Source organism: Epinephelus fuscoguttatus, linkage group LG14, assembly GCF_011397635.1.
Source record: "Epinephelus fuscoguttatus linkage group LG14, E.fuscoguttatus.final_Chr_v1".
Taxonomy (NCBI): domain Eukaryota; kingdom Metazoa; phylum Chordata; class Actinopteri; order Perciformes; family Serranidae; genus Epinephelus; species Epinephelus fuscoguttatus.
The window spans coordinates 5,757,230-5,782,999 of NC_064765.1; the positions used below are offsets into that span (position 1 = coordinate 5,757,230).

The 25,770-nt window shown below is 38.8% G+C and overlaps 3 protein-coding genes across 5 annotated transcripts in view; 2 read left to right on the forward strand and 1 right to left on the reverse strand.

Annotated features, from left to right (window-relative positions):
• LOC125900540 (protein FAM216A-like) overlaps nucleotides 1-1,668 on the forward strand; it is a 38,382-nt gene extending 36,714 nt beyond the window's left edge. Inside the window, exon 8 of the mRNA XM_049595594.1 lies at nucleotides 13-1,668. Within this exon, the coding sequence (XP_049451551.1) occupies nucleotides 13-131 (119 nt within the window). The 3' untranslated portion in view covers nucleotides 132-1,668. The remainder of the gene's footprint in view (nucleotides 1-12) is intronic.
• A 561-nt stretch (nucleotides 1,669-2,229) lies between these two features.
• On the reverse strand, nucleotides 2,230-11,442 carry vps29 (VPS29 retromer complex component). The gene is made up of 4 exons (XM_049595596.1): nucleotides 11,375-11,442; nucleotides 5,425-5,616; nucleotides 4,758-4,993; nucleotides 2,230-2,748 (listed from the first exon to the last, which is right to left on the reverse strand). The coding sequence occupies exons 1-4, from the start codon at nucleotides 11,375-11,377 to the stop codon at nucleotides 2,631-2,633; spliced, it is 549 nt and encodes a 182-aa protein (XP_049451553.1). The 5' UTR covers nucleotides 11,378-11,442; the 3' UTR covers nucleotides 2,230-2,630.
• Nucleotides 11,443-14,773: 3,331 nt separating this feature from the next.
• On the forward strand, nucleotides 14,774-24,510 carry eif5 (eukaryotic translation initiation factor 5). 3 transcript variants are annotated; one of them, XM_049596060.1, is made up of 12 exons: nucleotides 14,774-14,849; nucleotides 15,485-15,709; nucleotides 17,220-17,499; nucleotides 17,701-17,782; nucleotides 18,554-18,726; nucleotides 18,828-18,939; nucleotides 19,050-19,180; nucleotides 20,558-20,719; nucleotides 21,119-21,277; nucleotides 21,443-21,607; nucleotides 22,180-22,320; nucleotides 24,073-24,510. In XM_049596060.1, the coding sequence occupies exons 3-12, from the start codon at nucleotides 17,428-17,430 to the stop codon at nucleotides 24,169-24,171; spliced, it is 1,296 nt and encodes a 431-aa protein (XP_049452017.1). In that variant the 5' UTR covers nucleotides 14,774-14,849; nucleotides 15,485-15,709; nucleotides 17,220-17,427; the 3' UTR covers nucleotides 24,172-24,510. The 3 variants fall into 3 exon arrangements, with proteins under 3 accessions (XP_049452017.1, XP_049452016.1, XP_049452018.1); XM_049596059.1 differs by having other exon boundaries at nucleotides 14,789-14,854; XM_049596061.1 differs by lacking the exon at nucleotides 14,774-14,849 and adding an exon at nucleotides 14,992-15,142.
• Nucleotides 24,511-25,770: the final 1,260 nt, after the last annotated feature.

Consider the following 25,770-nt stretch of genomic DNA (forward strand, 5'->3'; position numbering starts at 1 on the left):
TTTTGTTGCCAGGAGCCAGGACCAAGCTGTTGGAGGAGGAGGAGGATGAAGGACTGGATGACTCTCTGAGTGAATGTTTGAGTTCATTGTCTGTGGGACAATGGGATGACGACACTCTCTCAGATTTATGACATTTCTATTCAAACTCTGAGCGCTCACAGTAACATTTTGTGTCAGTATAACGTGAGAATAATGTTCCCACATTCACAGCTCCAGGCAAAGACCAACAGACATCTTTGTTTATCATGATTCTGCATTAAATTGGGGTTCTTAAACAAGCAGAACACAGTAAACAGAACAGAAACACTGTGAGTAGCAGCTCAGTGTTGTCGTTAAACCTGCACCAGCTAGTTTTGTACTTTGGTGCCTCTGTTGGCAGCAAGAGAAAACCTTCAGAGGACTGTTTATAGGAAATCACATGATCAGTTCTTGTGCTGGTGAAAGCTGAGCAGTGGGATCACATCTCATGGCCACATGATCACATCTTTTTTTTAAAGTAGAGATGATTTTTTTTCTCTGAAAATAATTGAAAATGTGATTTAGCTGATTAAAAATTAAAAATAGTTTCAAATTAAATAAAATTCATATGTTTTTACATCAAAATGTCCTAAGACTTACATAAGTACATCCTCTCTGTGAATATTAAAGAAATATTATCCTTTTAATTAATTAAAATATTTGTTCTTTGTTTTGTTTTTTTTGTTTATGTTTTTTGAAAAGTATCTTTGTCCTTTTATTTTTTCTGTTAAAAATATTCAAATGCACAAATGGAAACCTGACACATTTTTGGAGCTGCTCCCGCACTGTAATTTGAGCATCTGTTAATAAAAACAAACTAAAAAAAGATGCACAATATTGGATTTTTTGCCAATATGCAATATACCAGAATTCTAACAACTTATTTGTCTGATAACCGATACTGATATTGATACATCCACATTTTCCCCACCTAATTTTAGTGATCATCAAGTCTCTTCTGTAGTGGAATTAACTTCATATTATACATGCATACTCTTATCGTGACGGCCCACCAGCAGATGGAGACATGAAATATAATACTTTTCAATGTTTGTAATATTTATTCATTGTGCAAATTAAGATAAAGCATGTTGACGATACTGATGATGTGCTGATTTTATTGTGCATTCCTAGTAAAAAAATGTATGATTGGTCAGTTTTATCTCCCTGCATGAGGCTCTACATGTTCTTTCAGAGACTTCTCTTCAATGTCAGGAGTTTATGATTTTATTTTATGATTATTATATATTCTTATCAGCATGTTTGGCCTGAAAACAGTCCAATCCAAGAACACCAACTCCTAAAAAAAAGCTGAATCTGCCTTTAAAGGTGTAATTTGTGTGAATTTTGTTGTTAACAAGCTAGAAATAACACTGAAGCCATTTCCTGTGTGTCCTCCATGGTAACTAAGGTTTACTGTACAATACTGATACTTTTCTGGATATCAAATTCAACCATGTGGCAAAAAGTATGTTTACAAACCTGCTCAGTTTTTGTTGTGGGGCTTTTTTTTTGTGGTTTTGGACGAGCCTGCTTCGTTCCACTAAAAGAGGAATGCTACAGCGTACAATATTTTAGACAGTGTTCTTTCGGTTTTGTGTGAATAGTTTCTTTTCAGTACTTTCCTATTTCAACACGATGCCCCGTGCACAAAGCTGGCCCTGTACCCAAAATGTTCTCCCAGTTTGGTGCTGAAAAACTCAACTGGTGTGCACAGAGCTCTGATCTCAACCCCGTCCAACACCTTTAGAATAATCAAACTCATTACTCAGTGGAAGCAAACCAGTGTCATATATTTTGAGACTGCCCCAAACTGATTTTACACAGTAAGGGCATTTACAAAACATTAAGTACAGTGTTTAAGACTCAAGCGCCCCTGAACTTAGAGACTCTTTATCTGGGTCACATTGTGTTTTGGAAACAGACAAAGGATACAAAGCTGCTGCCGGCCCTTTTGGCTGCAATAAAAAAATCAATCATTAGAAAGTGGCTGAACCCAACACCAGTAATGTGAGCTGGAGGAAAATCCGGGGACTTCTGTTCGTCTACTCTTAGATCTCTTAAGTTTAACCACTTTCATTAAAAGACATCATCTGGATTTCCCCCTCAGTAACTGTTCTCTCTCTACTACCTTGACCACAGTGTGATCCACAACATGTATACACGTTCATATTGTTTTTACTTCCTGTTACTGAAGACAGAATCAGCTGATGGAGTGAAAGTAGATCTTTATTGTGGGAAATAAATGAAAAAAGGCCGACAACAGGAAGCTAAAGGCCTGGTGGTTACAGGACACGACGAGGGCCAAAATAACAAAACAAACAAAAAAAAAAAGCAAAGAAAATGGCACCAAATATTTCTTTTGATAACAAATACGTGTGACATTATTGCATTCTCTACAGTTACCAGATGACAGCTTGGACACAAGCAGATGCTGATGACTTATAAACAATATAATACATATTTTCTTTTAGAGTTAAGTTACTGAACAGTTTGTTACAGCATTAACATTGTGGTGACTGCAGGAGAGCTGCTGCCCCCTGGTGGAAAGGAATGAAAAGATACACAGAGCCTCCTCCTCCTACTCCTCCTCTTCCTCCTCACGCCGTCCTTTAAGATTTCTTGTATTCGATTCTCTCCACCTTGACGTCGTCTCCGATGAGCTGATAAACGTACGTCACCACTGTCGATGCCTGGATGTCCATTAATACAAAAGAGGGGATGATGTTGCTGTGAGGAGAGAAGACAGACGTGTTTTAGGGTTGAGGCTTTTACTGCACCTCTGACTGTAATTACAGTCTGGTTTCTACTGTTACACCTCTTGTACTGTAGGTCACAGTGGAGAGCGTCATCACTGTGGAAAAGATTTGCCGCAACATCAGAGGCTCCAAAAAATGTCACAGTCATATTTGTTAACTGTTACTTTATAATGTGATCAGCATCATCAGGGTGTAAAATGCATTACAAACACAACATATATCTAGATATGTGAATTACTCATAGTATACATGTACTTCATTTTCATCTGCAGTTTCTTTCAATGTGTTTTTGTCTACTACGGGTACACCAATATATCATGTGACCTGTGTCACATGACCCCCACATGAGTTCTTAAATTGCACACCTGTTCCCAATGCATTTTACACCCTGATGAAGACTCTCCTGTCGAAACACGTTGATTTATCCATGTATAAATAAAGGATTTTTGACCACAGTCAGAGTGCCTTGGTTGCATTTTTGGACGTCCTGCCTGTACCGTGGACTTTTACACTGAGTGAGCTGGCCAGTTGGTTTTCGTCTTTATATTTTCAAGATTAATAGATTAATCTTTTAGTCCATACAATGTCAAAAAATGTGAAAAATGCTCAACACAATTTCCCAGAGCCCAAAATGACATCTTCAAAATGCTTTCTTTGTCCAATCATCAGTCCAAAACCAAAAGACTCTTCATTTACAATCATAAAGGACAAATAACAACATCAAATGCTCACATTTAGGAAGCTGGAACCAGCAAGTATTTGACACTTTTGCTCAAGAAATTGACTGAAATGATTAATCAATTATCAAAAAGTATCAGCGATTTCTTTTCTTTCAGTCGACTGATTTGATTAATAGACCTATTGTTGCAGCTCTAGTAAAAATACTCCATTGTGAGTGAAAGTCCTGAATTCAAACTGTTGCTTTAGTAAAAGTATAAAAGTACTGTCTGGCATCAAAATATAAGTAAAGTACCAAAAGTAAAAGTACTCAATATGCAGAATCAGAAGAATATATATATTAATGTTGCAGCTGGCAGTGTTGTTATACTCGAGATTGGTTTTGGTCTAGAGACAGGTTTCAAGATCGGTCGTCCAGGACTTGTGTCCCACCCCATTCCCGCGTTGTGTTTTTCTAGAGGAACTGCATATTTATATATAAAAACTAAGCATAATCAATCAGTATAACATAATGCTAAAATAACTCCAAACATAACAGCTGAAACAGCTGTATTTCACATACTTTTGTTACATCCTAATATTTTTATAGTATATTTTTCATATTTTTATTCTGATTTTTGTAGTTACATTTATGTTAGTGACTGTTGCAGTAGTTTTGCTCACCCTTGATATGCTTATTGTGTATTCTTTGTGTGCACCAAACACCAAGGCAAATTCCCCGTAAGTGAAAACCTACTTGATAATAAAACCATGTCCTGATTCTAACTGCTACAACCATTTGGCAAATAGCGAGCCCATAGTCCGTTAGCTCAGTGCTTACACGTGGTGGGAATTATCAATGACGCGCTGGTAGAAATCTGCATCGTGATATTATCTAAACAAATGAACCACTTTACTTTATATGCTTGACATAAAATGACATGAGCTCAGACTTACAAGCATACATTACGTATGCTTTGTGGAAACAAACTAATAACTGCTGACTTCACATTTTTAGCTTCATATTATCATGATGATTTTCCCATCCTACACATTCCCGTTTACTTTTTTCCCTGTTTCGTTCCAGTCATGTGATGAATAGTGAAACTGACCCCCTATCCCACAGGGACTTTCTCTGACAATTTATAAATTACTTTCTTCTTCAATGGTACCAGTGTCTGCGTGGTTGTACCTTTGGTTCTGGACTACTCATGTAAACAAGGGATTTTTTATTTCAGTGCTTAAATTAGACTTTGTCCTCATCTCCAGCCTGTGAGGTGACAGTGGGAGGTTATGTTTCATCAGTGTGAATGACCCCTCTACCTTTCCAGTGCGCTGTAGGCTCCTGTGGCCGAACCAGGGTTGATGTAGAACTTGTTTTCATTCTCGAACGCCTCGAACTTGTGCGTGTGCCCGGAGATGAGGATGTCGACATCAAGCTGTCTCTGGAGCACTGCCAGACTGGCCATGTCGCCCCAGGGGATCACCTGGTGGCCGTGGATGAGACCGATCTTAAACTGGCCCACTGTCACCACCTTCTGCTCCGGGTAGTTCAGGTTCTGAGACGAGAACAGGAGAGAGTTTTGATTTGAAAGTCTCGTTACACTTGTTCTTCGTGATCTACGACTAAAAAACAGATGTGCACAGAACAGCTGTGGCATCACTGTATAAAAAGATTTCAGTTTTTCAATGTGACTGTTTCTAAAACTTGTAAACTAGGAGGGTAAAATTCAATTTGTGAGAAGAGAGCAATTACAGTTTCATTACATGCAATTAGTCTTTAGTACCGGCATGGGATCCATTTCAATTCATTCATGCAATTAAATATTTAGACACATTAATTATGTCTTTTTCCCCATCTGTGCCATTAGTTGAAAACCCTCTTATTGGAAGTTCTGCAAACTAAAAATTCTGCTGGACTCTGAAGACCAACGCCATCCCCTCCAAACACATGACATTATCGCTGTTTCTTTTTCATTGTTGCACAGACCTCGTCGAAGTCTCCTCGGACTATGTGGACGTCTCCTGCGAGAGTCTTCAGGTAGTCATAGCTCTCCTTGGTGCAGAGGTTGCCTGTGCAGAGAATGTGCTGGATCTTCCCTGGGACCAACAGCTTCTTGAACTTGGCTGGCAGGGTGTTGCACCGGTGGGGGATGTGCAGGTCACCTAACACCAGGACCAACTGATAGCATCGCACAGACACAGACACAGACACAGACACACACACACACACACACACACAAACACACACACGGACAGGTTAGTCACGCACCAATGAGGGAGAGTTCAGGCTGTGTGGTGTTGCATCTGATTAAAGAAAAAAGAAAGTGGGCCAAGGATAGAGCCCTGTGGGATGCCACAGGTCGGTATCCACCAGAGCCACTGTACACCTCCGTTAGTTATTATCAAGTTTCTTGTTTAAAACCATCAGATTACTGTCCATATCTTTGTTAATGCACCCAAACAACAACCTACTCCAGATTAATGCAGTACAGTGAATAAACAGGCTTAATTCATAAAAGTAGAACTTGTAAATAAGCAATATTTGTGAGTAAAGCTGACTTTATTAAGTGTCTGAACTCTTCATTAAGCATCTAATCTGGGTTGTGGAAGTTACTTCTTACATAATCTGGGAAAAAAACAGCCCATGGTGGAATAATATGGATTATATGGATTGAATCAGCACAGCTGGATTTCAGACACTCAATAAGAGATGTAGGACATGAGAGTGAGATAATTATGTTTTCACACAACGCAAGGAATCAATAAGAATCACACACCACCAAACCTTAAAGTTCATACTAAACATGAAACCTGTCAATAGCATTTTAACTCCACTAGCCTGTAGAGAGATGCTGTACATGTTAATTGTGGTAGCATGTTACGACTTTGGTGAGAAACAAACCAACATTTTAAGGTTTTATTTTACACCATAAATCAGATCAGATGATAAAATGGTGCACACAGCTGAATAACTTTGAGACAAACCAGAAACTAATGGACATACCTTAAATGTGTACAATCAAAGGTATATGCTTTTAACTTCATACACATACTTTGTCACAAACACTACAGGTATAAGATGCTTACATTTGATGCTATTAAGACCTTTTCCAGATAATTTTTAACCAAATTTGAGACATTTTTTTTGACAAATAATTGTTTGCTTATTCAAGCAATGCAGGTAAGTTTAATGTACACTGATCAGTAGGGCTGCCACTAATGATTATTTTCACTGTCGACTACTCTGTCGATTATTTCTTCGATTAGTCGACTAATCATTTCATCGAAAAATGTGTTAAAATGTTGAAAAGTGTCGGTCTGTCTCACCCAAACCCCAAAATTACGTCATCTAATGTCTTGGTTCATACTCAAGCCGCAGGAGAGTGTGTAAAACTGCCAATATCTGAACGTAAGAAGCTGCAATAAGAGTGTTTTGGGTACTTTTATAGTACTTTTCTATGAAAAATTACTCAAACCGATTAGTCGACTACTAAAATAGTCACTGATTATTTTATTAGTCGATTAGTCGACTAATCGTGGCAGCCCTACTGATCAGCCAAGACATTTAAACCACTGACAGGCGAAGCGGTCATCTCGTTAGCTGCTTGACGTGCACCACCCACCCAAACGTTGTTGCAGAGCAAGTACACCCCTTGTGGTTATGCACTCCCCGATGGGCAATGCGCCATGCCACACTGTAAAAAAAATGCTCAGGAATGGCCCAAGGAACATGATTAAAGCCTCAAGGTGTCACCCTGGCCTCCAAAATCCCAAGATCTCGATCAGAATGAGCATCTGTGGGATGTGGCGGTTGTGTCCATGTCTCGACATGTCAGAGGCCCCACGGTGGATTGGATTTGGCTCTGACCTGTTGAGGCATGGACACAAGACCTCTGGGGGTATACTGGAGTGTCCAGCACCAGGGCTTTGGCACCAGAGCCTTTGAGTCCTGTGCATTATGAGGCAGCAAACTCACACATCCCACGGATGCTCGATTGGATTGGGATCTGTAAAATTTGGAGGTCAGGTCGACACCTTGAGATCTTTCTCACATTCCCAGGCCACTCCCTGACAACTTTTGCAGTGTGGCAGGGCGCACTGTCCTGCTGGAGGGGCCACTGCCATCAGGGAGTGCCACTGCAATGAGTGGGGTACTTGGTCTGTAGTGGTGTTTGGGTGGATGGTGCCAAGTGACAAGCACATGAATACCACAACCAAAGGTTTCCCGACTACACATTGCACTGTAACGAGATGATAAATGTTATGTACTTCACCTGTCAGTGGTTTAAAAGTTTGGCTTTTGGATTGCCGTATATGTGGTCACCTGCAGAGGTAGGTTTTTTTGTAGGAATATGCTTATTAAAATGAGTTAAGTTCATCTACATTTTGCCAACAGGTAAGTGCGAGTTTTAAGTATTGGGTTCAGTTGTAGATATAAAGATTTGTAACATCAGAAATGTGGACTTTCACGCAGAGGGGCTTGAATTATTTTAACAAAAATAAATTAGAGGATAGATAAATAAAAATCTGACAAAATGTTTGCGGCAGTAAGGACCTCACAAATACAAATTCAAGACTATTTAATGACTTTTAAGGCCTCGTGTTTATAGTAAGACATTTTAAGGACCTGCAGACACCCTGCCTTCACTCTAAAAACAAAACAGTAAACCTGTTTTACTACAAATTATATTTCCTCACGAAAGAATTGCTTAAATTTGATCCTATTGCAGCAGTATATTATTGCTGAAGTGGAGAGTCTCCATTCACGAGGGTTTCCTGTTTTGAAATAGATGAGTCACTGGTAAAAAGTCCCAAACGAGGGAGTTGTGAAACATCATTGCGACCTTAAAGCCTGCCTGAGTCATAGTAGTCTTTACAGATTCTTAAAATCTTATATGGGAGCTTGATGTTTCCTATTCTGACTTATTTTTGGGGATTTGAGTGATACGTCATTTGTTGTTTATGACAGAGCAGGTGTAGCTAAAGCATCATTGCCTGCCGGGCACCAGATCCCCGCAGTGCAGTTGCTGAATTAGCAGCAGAGACAGCAGACCTCCACAACTGTGCGATCCAAACCCTGTGTTAGTGTGGCAGGCAGAGGAGCGAGCAGAGAACAGGGATCCAACACAGAGCGAGGGCACTTACCCGGTGACCAGCCTAGTTGATTGGAGACAGGCAATGAGGAGTGGGAGGAGGAGAGTGGGTGAGATAGGGAGGAGGAAGGCAGGATGTGCACAGAGAGAACGACACAAGGCATGATCAAAGATTCGGGGGTGGGGGGACAAAAAGAAAAACAGGAGACAAGAAAGAGTTGGGACAAGAGGGGAAAACTGAAATTAGAAATTAAAAAGTGAATGGATTAAGTAGACAGATATTAATCATCCAAAAACAAATAAGAAAAGTTAAATGACAATGTGGATCGAACTGATTATTAATGGTTGATGGTTAGTGACGATGATGATGAAGCACATGTGTAGTTTTTACCTGACTGCGTGTGAGCAAAATCAAGTGGGGAAGCAAATCAAAGTGTGGACTGGAATTTAGCTGTAATCAGTGGTGGAATGTAACTAAGTACATTTACTCAAGCACTGTACTTTAAGTCAAAGTCGAGCTACTTCTACTTTACCTAAAGGAGACGTGCGTAGGATTTAGTGGCGTCTAGCGGTGAGGACTGCAGATTGCAACCAGCTGAAACTTCTCTTGTGTGCAAAGTGTGAACTCCTGGTTAGAATTCCTTCAGTGTTAATTGTTCAGGAGGTTTTTAGTGGAAGCCGAATTATCCTCAGAGGTCTCTTCCTCATCACAACAAATGGACCAGGTGATTTAAACCGGTAAAAACACGGAATAAAACAGTTTCCCAAATGCTGTTTAGCTTAGCACCTGCTAATGCATGCTCGCCTTTTTTCTCTGATAACGTAAGATCTAAACGTTCAGGAGGTTTTTAACAGGGAGCCGAATTATCTGCAGAGGTTTCTTACTCCATAACAAATGGAGCCGGTGATTTAAACCAGTCAGAACACTAAATAAAGCAGTTTCACATTAAAAAAACAGTGCTTTCCGAATGCTGTTCGTCTTGTGTCGAGTGGCTGCTAACTACTGTGGCTGATGCAAAAACTACTTAGCGACTATAGAAACATGGCGGTGCAACATGGTAAGTGGACAAGGACCTGCTCTATGTAGACATAAACAGCTCATTCTAAGTTAACGAAAAAACACAACAATAATTATCTACAGGTGATTATACACTAAAGAAAACATACTTATTATTCTGCCAATATGCACACCGAAACCCAACACACTGGACCTTTAAGTATTTTCCATTTTATGCTACTTTATACTTCGACTGCGCTACTTCTCACTCAGAGGGAAATACTGTACATTTTACTGCACTAAATTTGTCTGACAGCTTTAGTTACTTACTCAGATTACAGTTTTACATCCCCTTCCTGTTAAACTGAAGGATGGTGTGTTCCTTTATGTGTTGAGAAAATTCTCCTCCTTCTTATGCTCAATAAAGTCTTTAAAAACCTCTTGAATCAGCTACAAAATGCATCTTTACAAAGCTGAAAACAGGCAGTTTAGAGATACATGGGTCTCACAGGAGATGTACTGTAGATGAAACGACCCTGCAGTGTATGAAGGTGTTAAATAGCACAACCTTAAACATCTACAGCAGTAAAATGACACATACACATTAATGCAGCAATAATAATAATAATAATAATACTTTAAGTACATTTTGCTGATTTCTAGGGGTGAGGGAAATATCAGCACAGCATAGTATTGCGATATTTTTGTGTGGCAATACTGTGTGGATACACAGACACCAAGTATTGTCATATTCATCATATAAATTCTTATTACTGCAAATTCAAATTAAACTTTTGGTAGCCTACTAGATTAATAAGATTAGTAGACTCTTCAGTCCACTGGAGACATTTTCTGCAATAAAAAATAACTTAAGTGAAATGAACAGACTGAAGACAAAGCTTTCCTTTGGGGACAAAATTTGCTGCTGAAAAAAAAGGCAATAAATCATAATATATTACAACATAAGTTACCACACTACTCATCATATTGCAACACGTTTAAAATCGTAATAATTGTGACTCAAGTATCGTGATGATATCATACCGTGGGGCCTCTGGTGAGTCCCACCCCTACTGATTACATACTTTTACTTAAGTAAGGTTTTAATTGCAGGACTTCTACTTGTAATGGAGTATTTTTACAATCTGGTATTATTACTTCTGCTTAAGTAAAAGATCTGAGTACTTCTTCCACCACTGGTTATAATGCACCAACTACATAGATTTAAAATGTTCCTAAACTTGATGTTTTCATAAATATCTTGCTCCCATCTAGAAACAGGAAAATGAAATGAAGAGGAAATGAATGAATGAGCTAATAAATAACATGTAACTGTAGCTGTAAGTTTGTCTGAGTAGTGTGATTACGTCAGAAATCAATGACAGTTATAGCACGGGTTAATAACTGTGTGACAGACATCATTACTGTTGCACAGGAAAAGTGCCTCATGAGATAAAGTAGCTGTTAGCACAGCATGCTAATTGCTTAGCACACGAGAAAAAGTACAAAATGTCGTGATATCAAATAGCCAGACAACAAGAGTGGTTGATTAACAAACGTGTCGAGCTGAAACTCCACCGTGCAGATACAAAGTGTGACTTTAGAAGTGCTTGCAGCTTGTTGCAGTGGATTTTTTGGGGGGACTAAACTGCTCAGCTGTCATGTGATCGTTGATCCATCTCGGAATGAAGCTTCACTAAAATCAAACGCTGAAACTAAGACGTAAAGCCGCCATGTTGGCCTCCTCGCTTCGACAATGAGTCTAAGAAAACATGGTGCGAGAGAAGTGCTCGAAGCGCAGGCAGTAAATGTGGGAAATTGTGGCCTTTTCGCCATTTCATACTCACCATCTTCTATTTTGCTGTTTCTGCTAGTCAAGTTGAGGAAGCGCCTACGCACGTACAGCGTCAGGCCGTCAGCCAATCAGAGAAGAGGATGCGTCAACTACAATAGAACACTTCCTTTTGCCCTTTCAAAATAAAACACGAAAACATCTAAGGTAACTGGGGGGATAAAATACCAGTAGTGCGACAAATATTCAGATCCTTTATTGAAGTAAAAGTGAAAGTACCACATTGTGACAATACTTAGGGTATGTAATCAGCAAAATGTGCTTAACCCTTTGAAATCTGAGTAAATTGGCTTGATTTCAATGAGCAACTCAAGAAATGGTCTAAAAATGAGCAAGGTATAAGAGTAACCCTATTAACTAAGAAATTACCCAAAAATAAGCCAAAATAGAAAAGTAAAAACAAAAAAGTAGAAAATCATGTGAAAAATAAGCAAAAAAAAAGTAAAGAAAAGAAAAGAAAAGAAAAGAAAAGAAAATGTCCCCCCAGAAATCTAGAAACTAAATTGAATACTATACATATTTATTTATTATTATTATTATTTTATTTTTTTTTATTTCTTGTCACTTTTAACTTATTTCTTACAATTTGCATGACATTTCTTGCCAAGTTCCTCATTGCCTTTTCCCCCATATTTGCTGAAGAAATCAAACCAATTTGTTCAAGATTCAAAGTCAGTCTGTTGTCAAAGAAATTACCCAAAAATAATCCAAAATGAAAAGTAAAAAAACAACAAAAAACCCAAAAAAAACTTAAGTTAAGCAAATGAATAATAGTTAAAATAAAATATCTGAGAATAATAGCTAAATATTAAATAGAATAATATGTATATTTATTTTCTTTTAACATGATTTTAAAAACTAAATAACTAGAAATTTAATTGAATTAATTAATAAATATATTTTAGGTAATTTCCTTATTTCTTGCAATTTGCATTTCCTGCCAAGTTGCTCACTGCCTTTCCCCCCCATATTCTCTAAAGAAATCAAACCAATTTGTTGAGGATTCAGAGGGTTAAATGCCTGAACGCAGCACAAGAAAACTGATGATGATTCAGGTTGCAAAGGCTTTAAGTGTAAAAATTATATATATATATGATGTTTTCAGTGTTGGGAAGGATAGACCACTCTGAAGAAGAGTATTAGAAATTTGAGGTTGTTTGTTTGGTTCAGAAATCCCTTTAAGTCCAAAGTTGTGTTTTGGCCACATTTGGCTGTGAAGTGGTAACAGCACTGGTATTTGCTCATTTACAAAGGTTTGATACAGATGCTTCCACCCTATATTTCATCCTTTTTAACTCTGACCTCACATGATCTTGGTCCTCACCCACAGAACAAGGTTTTGCTTCACAGTCCCTTCATCAGAACTGAACTAGGAAGAATATCGTTCTCTCACAGTGCTCTTTATACATGGAATAATCTGCAAATGACCCTGAACTTGGACACTCTGCCACTCTCACAGCTGTTTGAATACCTTATTTCTGATCTTGTTTTAATTGAGTGTTAATGTTTTTAACTATACATCTACACAGTAACACAGATCCTATATTATTGTTTGTATGATTTTATTTCTGTTTTAATTCATATGCATAGTGGTTCTTTGTTTGCTTATTGAAAATTGTGAGAAAGTAGGCTATGCCAAAAAAGCAATAAATGAATGTTATATATTCTACATATAAACTCCTTACCGAAATAATATATTTGGATGTAATCACCAACAGTTTAGTTAGTGTCTGTACTTTAATTACATTTTTTCAGTAGCTGTAACTGATTATAATTACGTTTATGATGTCATTCAGATACATGTCGCTAGTTATTTCCAAACACAGCATGTTTTTGAATCAATATTACTGCTGCATTAGTGTGTATGTGTCATTTTACTGCTGTAAATGTTTAAGATTGTGCTCATTTTAACTCTTTTATATACTGTTGGGTAGTTTAATTTACAGTGATTCATCATATTCTATAAGATCATCATATGTTTGTAGCCTGCCAGTCCTGTGAAAACATTTTCAGCTTTGTGACGATGACTTTTCCAGCTTTTTGAAGTTTGTGTAGCTTAAGAAGAAAGCTGGGAGAATTTTTTTAAACACACAAAGGATCACTTTGTCTTTAAGTTTATAACAAACATTCAAAATCAACACATCTGGAGACACATGGTCTTTATTGGACTGACCATAAACCAAAATTACAAATTTACTGTCTCATAAAGAATAGCTATAGTATAGAGCCTTATCTAAAGTGCAGTTTAAACAAAAGACAAAGATCCCTATGTGCACAGTTGTGCTCAGGAACATTGCTATTTGCATAAGAGACCAGTAGGTTTATTGCCCCTCCAGAGGAGGACAGACTTTATTAGTTGTGTAAGACAGGTGGAACTGAGATTGAGGTTCATTTTTTTTGTTTTACTGTCCTGCGTATGAAGACATAAGGAATGTAATTTTGATTAAATGACCACTATTTATGTTAATTTCTTTTGTTTGGATGACCATGAAAAATTTGAGTTATGTTTTGGATTTGTTTGTGGCAGATTTGTTTGCCAGGCCTGGGATAAAAGTAGGGATGCACGATATTGGATTGCTGATATCTGATATCTGATATGCCGATATGTAACAACTCATCTGACTGATGTCCAATACCGATACATCCACTTTTTCCCCACCTAATTTTAGTGATCATCAAGTCTCTTCTATAGTGGAATTTAACATCATATCATACATGCAAACTCTTATCCTGGTGGCCAACAAGCACATGGATCATAAAAAAGAGGTGGCGACACACAAATCCCAAAGAAAATTTCAGTTGGGTTCTGGATCAAAAAACTCAAGTGAAGACAAAAAGAAAAAGATGATCCACACAACAAATAGAGCTCCCATTACTTTATAATTTTATTTTGTCATTCGTGATGTTTCGAGCATGCAGGCTCTTCCTCAGACTTGTACAACAACAAGCACATGGAGACATGAAATACAACACTTTTCAGTGTGTGTGCAAATTACAGTAAAGCATGCCGATATTGGCTGGTACAGATGACGTACCGACATTATTGCACATCCCTATATAGAAGGCAAACTGAGCAGTAAGATCACATATACCTTTATTGATTACTGCAACGATACTGTAATGGTGTCTTGTAAACCCATGAGGGTTGGACACATTTTTGTGTGCATGACATAAAATTAAAAAAAAAAAAAAAAAAAAAATATATATATATATATATATATATATATATATAAATAACAACTATAGCATGACAAAAAGGAAATGTAACTAATCAAGCAAAATACTTAATGCAGTAGTTACATTCCACCACAGGGAATAATAAAGGCCTACCACATTTGTTAGGGCGAAAGCAGACTTTTACTTTGAAATTAATCCTACCACCGGAAGTCCCTAACCCAGTTACGTCCGTTAGCTCGACATCCGTCAGTAAAAGCGACGCAAGTAGCAGTGTTTCGCAGAACATTCGAGAGGTAAGGTGCGAAATTATTTCATCACATTTTCCCGGGCCTCACCCTGACGTGGATTTCGTATCGATGGTCGTGAATCCACGGAGATAATCCAGCTAGCTAAACCTTTGTTAAAGATATTCACTCGAATCACATATTATCTTCAACCCAAACGCGTCGTCAGCGCTCCGCTAGACTGCGTTAGCTGCGGGACGTCAGCTAGCATCTGGGCTCTGGCTATTTCCTGGAGTATTTTAATTCTACTGACGTCTGTTTATATAACGGGCTTACCGTGAAGCCGTGTCCATGCGCAAAATGTACTTGTATTACATTGTGGATAAGTATATTGTTGTGAATCTGTGTGGTTGTTTTTTTTATTTTACAATTTGGGGTGATTTGGCGATGATTCACGTGTAATGCAACTGAAGCCAGTTAGCTGTAATCGTTACCCGCTTATTGAGTAACATTTATGTTACCTGACATAACGGACCATTAGAATCGCTCTGACTTGGTTTTATTCTTATTATAGTAAATGTTGATTGTACCTGACGGTGAAGCAAGCCACCCAATGACCGTTCAGCTGTCTCACCTGATGATGCTAACGTTAGCGTTTTTTAGTCCGCAGTTTGTGTGGTTAACAATGCGCCTCTCCCCCAAAGGTCCCCCAAACCCCGAGGACGTTCCAGATAACCCTGTCTGCCTCCGAGTCTGGCGACCGCACTGTTTGGACGCTTTAGGGTGTTAAACTGTGCATCTTTGAGAGCCAAAATCCCGTCAAGAACCCCTGCTGCAATCAATACAACACCAGCAACAGCCATCGACCACCGTTCACTGCGCCTCTTGGACGATCAGCGTTGTGTTTATGTCTTTGTTTTGCGAAAACGGTAAGTTACATGAAAACATTGTAAATATTTGACGCAGATGTGTGATATGTGGTTATATCCCCAGCGTTATTATTGAGCAATATGACGTGTTTTCTGTGCCACTGTATCAAAATGGCGTCTCCCAGTCCCCTCACTCGTGTGCAGTGACTGTATGACGCACTCTGCACCAAGCAGCCAGCTAAAGCTAAGTTAGCCTTCTTTCTGAAATAGACTTGACCTCGTGCCCTTCTGAGACGCCTCAGCTCCTGACATCACTGTGTCACTGTCGGCTGTGAGTCATTTCATGTCGGGTAGCAGTGACACGGCTGAGGAAACTACAGACTAGCTGCTGTTAAAGCCGTCAGCAGGGAGAGAGTTGTTTGGCAGCTGCTAGGCCTCCTGTTTGTGACCTAATAACAAGAGAAGGCCTTATGTGACTAAAGCCAGAGGCCCTCATGAAAGACAAAGGGCTTTGACAAAACAATTTTTGGACGTATATGGTCACAATAGCATCTAGTTTACTGCCTGGGTTGTATTTTTCCTTTATGGGTTAATCTTTCATGCTTGCTCATAGCTGGATCACATGGATATTTGCTGGATTTGATTTTGTCAGCAGTTTTTTGAGTGCAGAGCCTTTTCATGTTTATAATCTATCTGGAAATGTATGTATTGATGCTCAAACTTGTTTATGAGGAGAAATATTTGTATCAGAGCCTCTGCAGTATGCCCCAGCTGTCCTCCAGAGTCTGAACTCTCTGTTGCCTGTCATTCTGCACTGACATACCTGAGACATAACTCTGTCTCCATGAATGATGGCAGTCAGTCAAGAATCATCATGCACCACAGGAATCTGGTTTCATTATGTGGGTTTAATCATCAATTGTGAGCTTTCGAGAGCACAAAGAAATTATATAATCAGGTTTTAATTGGTCCACTATTAAACATTTGTCATTATCTCTAAAAGCCTTAATTCACATTTTAAAATTGGTTATTTTTGTCTGACCAACAGTCTGAAACACCAAATATTTATTTGGCAATCATACAAAACTAAATCAGCCAGCAATTATTTACATCTTGAACCAGAACCAAAGCTCAAACCAGTGATTTACTTTTTGCATTTTTGCTCAACAAACTACCTGAAAGATAAATAGTTTACCAAAATTCAGTAAATAAATTTAAGTTTACCCCAGATACAGGCACAGACTCAACAAATGTCACTCCATATCTTTACATATGGTTCTGGGAGAACACCACTTTGCATTCAGTGCATGGTATACAGTTAAACTAAGACTAAAACATTAATACTAACAAATTTTATTCGTACAGCACTTTTCAAATACACTTTAAGTACTGTTCATGGTTGAACCAGCAGTAAAAACATCTCAGGACTGCCATGAAATAAAGCCAGACAATTTAAACAACACAGTTTTGTTCTCTATTCAGTCAAGTTGCCTAGCGCACACATGAATTTCCTGTTAAATATCTTTGTTTAATTAAATATTGATAGGTTTTTGTCCCTCCTCTCTTTCAGAGCTGTTGCGCAGCCGTTGGAACCTGTGTGGTGGAAATCTAGCCTTCAAGCAAGGAGCTTGCGGCCACAGCGGCACAGCGTTTTTCATGTCAGAGACAGAGCGCGCTTGCAGTCGTTTATGTCATCCCCTCTTTTCCAGACAGAAGATCCCGAAAAATCCCCAACCAAGATCCTTTTATCTTACTGATAGTGCTAACATCCAGCCAAAATGTCTGTCAACGTCAACCGCAGCGTGTCAGACCAGTTCTATCGCTACAAGATGCCCCGTCTGATTGCCAAGGTAACGGCTTGCTGACGCACGTTTTCAAGTTTGCAGTCAATATTTGACAAGTTGTGACAGAAGTGGAGAGAACATAAACTTAATGGTGGCGACTAACCAAATGGAAGTTGCTCGAGATAACATTTATGAAATTCTTGTCGAAAGAACATTTGTAATTTCTTCATGTTTTGTGTGTTGATGATCTGTTTTCATGTCATCCAGGTTGAAGGCAAAGGGAATGGAATCAAGACGGTCATTGTCAACATGGTTGATGTTGCAAAGGCATTGAACAGGCCTCCAACATGTAAGTAACACACCAAGCAAAGGAATGTCAGTTTGTACCCAGAGATCAACCAGATGCTAAAGTATATTTAGAAATTTACAGGGAGCTTTTGAAATCCTTTCATTCTGTTTTAAAGGTTTATTATAGATTTTGTCCTCCTTTTTATTACCTCTGAATTCACCTTTTCAATCAAACACTGTTAATGGCATTGGTAAAAAATTGTTTTAACAAAATAGATGTCAACAACCAAGGCCACAGATCCAAGTTATTTTTGCTCGTCTCTCCAACAAAAACTCCTTCCCTTTGTATGAAGTACACCGAGCAAAGTTTTAGTCATGACAAAATGTCATTTTGATTGTTTCGCTTCTTTAATTTTTTTGTGGTTGAGGCAGGATTTTTGAGGGGAAGAGGGTTAGTGTGAAGAAGTATAAAATCTAATTGTGTAATCTTGAGCTTTAAAAACTCAAAATTATCCAAAGTGAACACAGTAGAGTTATTGGAGTCAATACACAACAGTGTAAGGAATAAGAAACAGGAATTTTTGAGGCAAATGCCCAACATTAAACTAATTTAGTTCTTTTTAGCTACAAGGTTTTCCAGCAGGGACACTTAAGATCTGTGATTTTACTGGATGGGATCTATCTGTAGAAACCTTTTTTATAGAAAGCAAGTTAAATTATACAGTTGTCCAGGGATAAAAAAAAAAATATGTTTTGATGTTTTAACCAGAGGACCATCAACTTCTTTCCATTTCATTGTGACATTTGATGTCATGTCTGATCTCCTCCGCAGACCCGACCAAGTTTTTTGGTTGTGAACTCGGTGCGCAGACCCAGTTTGATACCAAAAACGACCGTTACATCGTCAACGGATCCCACGAGGCGAACAAGTTGCAGGACATGCTTGATGGGTTCATCAGAAAATTTGTGCTGTGTCCCGAGTGTGACAACCCTGAAACTGATCTGGTAAATATCTTACAGCCTCTGTAACGTAAATCCAGGGAAGTTTAAGACTTGACTGTGTCGCTTCTTGAGATCTAATAAGATTTTATTTGTCTTTCTAACAGCATGTCAATCCCAAGAAACAAACCATTGGCAATTCCTGTAAAGCCTGTGGATACCGCGGCATGCTAGACACTAGACACAAACTCTGCACGTTCATCCTCAAAAACCCACCAGGTGAGATTTGGCTCTTGTTAGTAGTTTCAAGTAGAGTTGATGGTCCAGATCCCTCTTGGGTTCAACATAATAGGAACTTGATAATAAATGCTTTGCTTCTTTAATGACAGAGCACACTGATGGTGGATCCGCATCTGTTAAGAAAGAGAAGGAGAAGAAGAACCGCAAGAAGGACAAGGAGAACGGCTCTGGCAGCGGAGAGGCTGGAAACCAAGAGAACTTCGATGCTCCTGAGGCTGTGGTGGGTTTCTAGTCCGGGATCAGGCGACTAGAGAGCTACATGTCCACTGGTGTGCGAGTCAGACAGTTGTGTGACCAGTTTCTCAACAGCAAACACACAGCCTGATGACACCAGTCAAACACACACACTGTATTATTTGTGTTGGAACTTTAGGAAAATGTTTGATCGCTCAAAGTGGTCGCTGAGGCCAATGCCCTCGAGTTCAGCTGACTGTGTGCTCACTGCCTAAACAAAGATCAGCAAATCTCTCCTCATCTCACAGTCCAGAGCTATTTTTTGATTCTTATTTAGTCTGTATGGTGATTCACCTTTACTGAACTTTATCAGCTACTTTTTTTATTGACAAAAATCAGTTTGATTCTTCAGAGCCGTTAGTCTAATGTGATAACCTCAACTAGAGACGCCTAGTGCCTGTAGTTCTCAGCTTGATATACACGTAATTTGGTACAAAAGATAATGGTCTTCAGGGCTGTCAACTCTGACATTGACCATGAGACTCACACAGTTGACACTTCACATGTTCTTGTGACACACGTCCAAAAAGCTTGATGAAAGACTCACAGCAATGTAGAATATATGATGTAACCAAAGAAGCCCTAATAAGAGAGAAAACTATTATATTAGCTTTGCTGAGAAGCACAGTGAATGGATCTTTTTCACAGCAGACATTTTGATTTGTAATAGTTGGAGGAGCACAGATGAAATTAATATCACTGAAGGCTCAGTTCCATTAAGTGTCGCAGTATGAGACTACAGTGAGTCAGCATTGACAGTACCAGGGCCTCCCCTAAGTGGAATGCAGCACTAATGTTATTGAATACACCTGTTTTATTTTACCCACCATGACAAAGCAAAATGTCTGCTGTGAATAAAGTCCATTCCCATCAGCTCAGATTATAACACATTGACAATCTCTTCGCATTTCATAACAAAGGAAATGTTGCGGCAGTTGATGTTGGATTCTTATTGGTCGCATCTGGACGTTGCAGAAGGGCAGAGAAAAAAGGACAAGTACACCAAATGGTGCTGGGAAAAAAAACTGGTGCAGGTAACTTCAAAATGTACATGCACCAGTGCACGTACACAGAATAAATAATAAAGTATTATGAGCCCTGGGCTGTTGACTGCTGCATCCAGCGGTCCGTTTACTCTTGTCTGTAACCTCTGAGCAACACTTTCAGTCGGCTCAAATAAACAAGGATTCATTTTAGTCTGAAGAGCCAGGAGACGTCTTTGTCTACACAGACGTGATTATTAATAAGCACTTAACGTTTCTGCTTTTTGGGGATTTACTGTGTGGAAGAACCTGCAGTAGAAACTTTGTAAAACCCCTTTCGGTCATTCTGTCTGACCTCTGTGTCCTCCGTGTGTCGTCAGGATGGAGATGACGATGATGAGGACTGGGCTGAGGAGACTACAGAGGAGGCGCAGAGGAGGCGAATGGAGGAGATCAGCGACCACGCCAAGAACCTGACGCTCAGCGAGGACCTGGAGAAACCCCTGGAGGAGAGGGTCAACCTCTTCTACAACTTTGTGAAAGTAAGGGTTCCCTCAGGATTGTCAGCTCTTAATTAAACTTGATTCACAAAATCCTTTTTTTCCTTTTGCTCCTAAGTCTATTAATTTAGCTTTAATGATGGAGACATAAGTGTCAAATTTTAGTTAATCTCAATTGTGAAAAAGTACTTCAGTCTGTCAGATCTCCCCCAAAACCCCCAAAATATTAAGTTTATGAGCTGAAATGGAAGTAAAGGAAAAGAGTCTTCAGTTTGGCAGTATGGGGAACATGATTGTATAATCTAACTTTATTATAGTACTATTGGCTTGTAGGTGTAAATTATCACAGTTAATAACAGAAGAGTTAGGGGGAACACACACGGAACATTTAATCTTGACGTGTGTCCACTCCACTGTAACTTTACTGGTTTCCATTTCCAGCACAAGAAGGAGAGTGGAATCGACATGGCTGATAAGGAGATCTTGGCGGAGGCAGAGCGCCTGGATGTGAAGGCCATGGGCCCCCTCATCCTCAGCGAGCTGCTCTTTGACGAGAACATCCGCGACCAGATCAAGAAGTACAAACGCCACTTCCTGCGAGTAAGTTGCACAAGTGATCTGATTATGCGATTAAAAACTGAAACTTGATGGGTAATTTTCTCAGCTTACTTTCTCTTCTACACCTCGTAATACTTCTGTAGATCAAATGTAAGCTTGCTAGGTATTTGTCTCATGACTGTTTCCTGATTTTAACTTTGCCCTCAGTTCTGCCACAACAACAAGAAGGCCCAGAAGTATCTGTTGGGAGGTTTTGAGTGTGTGGTGAAGCTGCATCAGGTCCAGCTGCTGCCTCGAGTTCCCATCATCCTCAAAGACCTGTATGACGCAGACCTGCTGGAGGAAGATGTCATCTTTGCGTGGGCAGAGAAGGTGGGTGTACATATCTGTGTATTAATCTTTTATCAGATCAGGGTGGGTGTGGGCGCTTCAAATAACTAAAAGGGTACAGTGTGCAAGATTTAAGGAGATTTGGTGACATCTAGTGGTGAGGACTGCAGATTGCAACCAGCTGAAACTTCTGGTTAGAATTTCCTCAGTTTGTTGTTCAGGTGTTTTTTATGGGGAGTCGAATTATTCCCAGAGGTCTCTTCCTCTCCAGTAGAAACAGACCAGGTGATTTAACCCATCTAGAGCCAATGAGAAATATTTGAACAGAAGGGAAAGACTATTCAACACAGGAACAGACTTTGACACTTCTGTATGCGCGCTGTGCCCCTATTAGATCCCACAGTGAGAGTGCATCGTTAAACTGAGGCCTTGCAAGCCTGCTCGTTTCCTTGTTCTGTGTAAGAATAAAGACTACTGTCAGTGTCATTTTACCTCACTGTTCCACATCATCACGTTTGGTGTGTATTTCCGTCCCAAGTTTGGTCTTGTATTCCATTTATACAGATATTAAAAAGGTCTTAAACTGACTGACTGACTTTGTTTTCCTCCTCCAGGTCTCTAAGAAGTACGTCTCTAAGGAACTGGCCAAAGAGATCCACGCTAAGGCTGCTCCTTTTGTCAAATGGCTGAAGGAGGCAGAGGAGGAGAGCGAGGGCAGCGAGGAAGAGGAGGAGGAGGATGATGAGAACGTGGAGGTAACTGATAGATTTAGATCTCTCCATGAACTTTGTTTTACTTTGTTACATTAATCTAAAGTGGCCACTTGGCTGTGATTTAATCTGACAGTTAATCTTAATGATTGTATGTAAATAAAAAAAGCCACCGCAGTCAGTTCACTTAAAATGAAAATGTTGTGACGAGTAGGTTTGTTTTTATGTAAAGGATTTTGTTCATATGCAAATATCAAAACCTTTTCAAAACTAACATGAAATATAAAAGGTGCTGGATGCAAAACTTGTTTGTTTAGTAATTAAGACTTTACTGCAAACAAAACATTCACTGAAATGATTGTCGCAAAGGACAAATATCAGACACCAGAAGTGAGAATAAATAAGTCCTAGATTAAAACTATATAAGGCAATTATCCCTCATTTCATTTTCATTATAATCATCAGCTGTTGAGAACACTGAGGTTTCTGTCCCCCACACTCAGACAGCAGGAGACATCTTGAGTTCAGCAGTTGAACTTTTTGAATTAACAACATTTGCATTTTCATAAATTCTGTGTTTTTCAATGAGGGAGAAGAATTAGATGTTTTATGATTTTAATTTAACTGGAAAGTTTTACTTTCTTGCCGACATTATTTGTCAGAAACCTTAAAGCTGTAGATGGTGACTTTTTATAAAGAATAACCTTTGTCATATTTGATGAAACTGTCTCTACACCCACAGAGTATTACATGAGACTGATCATCTGTGTAAAGAATCACATCCATCCTCCTCCTCGTAGTGCGTCTACATAGTGTTTAGTAGAATCCAGCTGAAGGAAAACGACCAATCAGAGTGAGAAAGTTGGTAGGACTGGTTGGTGGTGCTTTGCTGGGCTGTTGTTTCAACATGGCAGCAGGGTCATAGTCTCATTTTACAGCTCAACAGTCACTAAAATATGTTTCTGAAAACATTTGAAATGAAAAATCCGCACTGCCTCCTTTGACAGTTCCACCGCAGTTCATCAGCAGTGATGGACATGATTGACAGCTTAGTAAGAGACTCCTCGACTCTGATTGGTTACTTTTGTGCAGTGATGCCATTAGAGGTGCTATGAGGCAGATCATCAGACACGCTTATATTAATGAAAATGATCAATTGTAGCTTGAAAGATGGCCAGTGTATCTGAAATGTGAAAACTAAAAAGTACTGAAAGTTGGTACTGAATGTTCAGGCTCATATTTATTAATTTTTAATCAATCAATTTTAGTCTTTCAGATGAAGTTTTACACATTTCACATTTCAAAACTTTGGCATCTTTTCTGTGCTGTCATGTGTTGGTACCAAACCCTGCATTTTATCAACAATGGTGTCTAAAATAAGTCAAAAACCAAAACAAGACAAAGGTAAAAGTGTCTGAAAAGCAGCCGGTAGAAGTAAAACTGCTGCTGTCGTAGCTCCGCCAAAAACTCAGAGCAAAACCTTAGTTCCAGCTGGCCTCGTTTCCTTGAGCTGTTTTCAGATGGTTCAGTGTCATTCAAGGATTTTGTCAAGGACTTTACACAGTTACAGAAACAGAGGGATGTGTAAGCTTTGCTGGCAAGGGAAACATTGATCACATCGTTTATTTATGTTTAATAAAAATTTAGATTTGAAAATGAATCAGCTGTTTTGCTTCCCTTGAAAATGAAAAAACAGTGCTTTTACAAGACCTTGAAAGTCCTTGAATTCATTATGCAATGTCTGTATGACCCGCGCTCTGTGGACTCTGTTAACCCTGGTGGTGCTTCTGTCCTCAGGTGGTGTATTCGTCCTCCGCCCGCGAGCTCAAAGTTGAGACTGTGAAACCAGACACGCCTGAAAAAGAAGAGGATGACATTGACATTGATGCGATCTGAGACTCAGATGATGATGAGGATGATAATGATGATGCTTCTCTTGTGTTGTGGCTTTGACTGACAATGCCCTGTTCCACCTGAATGGCTGGCCTTCCCCTCCTTTACTTACCCCCCCACCCTCCACCCTCACCCCTCCTCTGCTTCGTGGCATGACTTAACATAGCGCTTTACTTGCTGCACATTAACTCTGTAATTTTGAGATGTATTCAGTTGATGAAATGAAGTCGCTTTGGGGGATTTTAATCATGGGTGTTTGGGGATCGTTTTGACTGCACATTTTTCTTTTTTGGTCCCTGTATTTTTCCAGTCAATAAAGAATGAATGTTTTGCTATCCACAACACTGCGTTCTTTATGCGTTTATGGTCACTCTCTTACAGGTTTAAAGTTTATGGATGAAGTATCTTCAGTGGGAACAGCTTCCGTTTATGCAGTGTAGAGAAGAAACTTCCAAATTAGAGCTCAAAGAAGTAGTTGATGGTCAGGAAATTGATTTTTGTCGTTAGCAAAATCATTTAGAAGCAGAAATTATTCACTTCCAGCTGTTTTCTGTAACGTTAAGCTTAATATTTTTGGATTTGGGACTGTTAAACATGTTGTGATGTCACTTTTCTAGCAAATAAACTTTACAATTAATCAAAAATTAAAATGATTACCAGTAATCCAAATATGTTGGAGTTCAAGTATTACTTAAATATTCTTATTTCCTCACTTAAACAGGAGACAGGCTGTCATTCATAATACATCAATCCACAAATCATGACCTTTCTATGTTTCAAAGTTTTTACATTTACCAGCTAAATTTTCTAAAATTAACTTTTAATCAACTAATAAATTGTCATATTGCATATCAGAAAGTGGTAGAAATGCAGAATATTAGGCGATAGGACCACACGTTTTGAGAAATTTGAGATTTTAAAATAGAATTTTAAAGTAAAATGTGCATAAATCCTCTCTGGGTTGATTATTGTCCAAAAACACTCAACAAAAGTCACATTTTTAAAACTTTTCTTTTCACTAAAGATTTAATTTTTTGTTGCGACTTTGCAGCTTTTCCCTTTAATATCAGAATTTGTGCAACATATTTTCCTTTGAAGCCAAATCAAGTCCACAGAGACGCTTCCTCCTGATGATGACAGTCCTCTCTGCTCCAATGGGACTGAGGTCAGCCGGTTTCCTCACTTCCTCCACCCGTTCAGCTGGACTCCCTCATGCTGCGTTCAGGCACTGTCGGATAATATAGATCCTCAAGTTTCAACACACAAACACAATCCGACAATAGGTGTTGTATATATTTAATTCATAATAAACCAAATAATCGATTGATCATGTTTTAATTAAAATACAGCAGATATTTGCTCTGCAGCTTCACAAACATGAAAAGTAACTTATTTTGAATTTAGTATTTTAACATTACATTACATTTTTAACAAGAAAATAACCAATAAAATATCAATTGATGATAAGTGATGGAATGTAACTACGTATATTTATTAAAGTACTGTACTTAAGTACAATTTTGAGGTACTTGTACTTTACTAAAGTACTTCCATTTTATGCTACTTTATACTTCTATTGTACTTCTTACTCAGCCACATTTA

Bases quoted from the DNA above. Each gene is read 5' to 3' on its own strand.
- eif5 (XM_049596060.1), top strand. From the start codon at position 17,428: ATGTCTGTCAACGTCAACCGCAGCGTGTCAGACCAGTTCTATCGCTAC. The intron at 19,181-20,557 runs GTGGGTTTCTAG...GTGTGTCGTCAG, and splicing joins TCGATGCTCCTGAGGCTGTG to GATGGAGATGACGATGATGA. The intron at 22,321-24,072 runs GTAACTGATAGA...TTCTGTCCTCAG, and splicing joins AGGATGATGAGAACGTGGAG to GTGGTGTATTCGTCCTCCGC.
- vps29 (XM_049595596.1), bottom strand. The intron at 4,994-5,424 runs GTCTGTGCAACA...TTCTCGTCTCAG, and splicing joins TCCGAGGAGACTTCGACGAG to AACCTGAACTACCCGGAGCA. The intron at 2,749-4,757 runs GTAGAGGGGTCA...CTCTCCTCACAG, and splicing joins GCCTACAGCGCACTGGAAAG to CAACATCATCCCCTCTTTTG.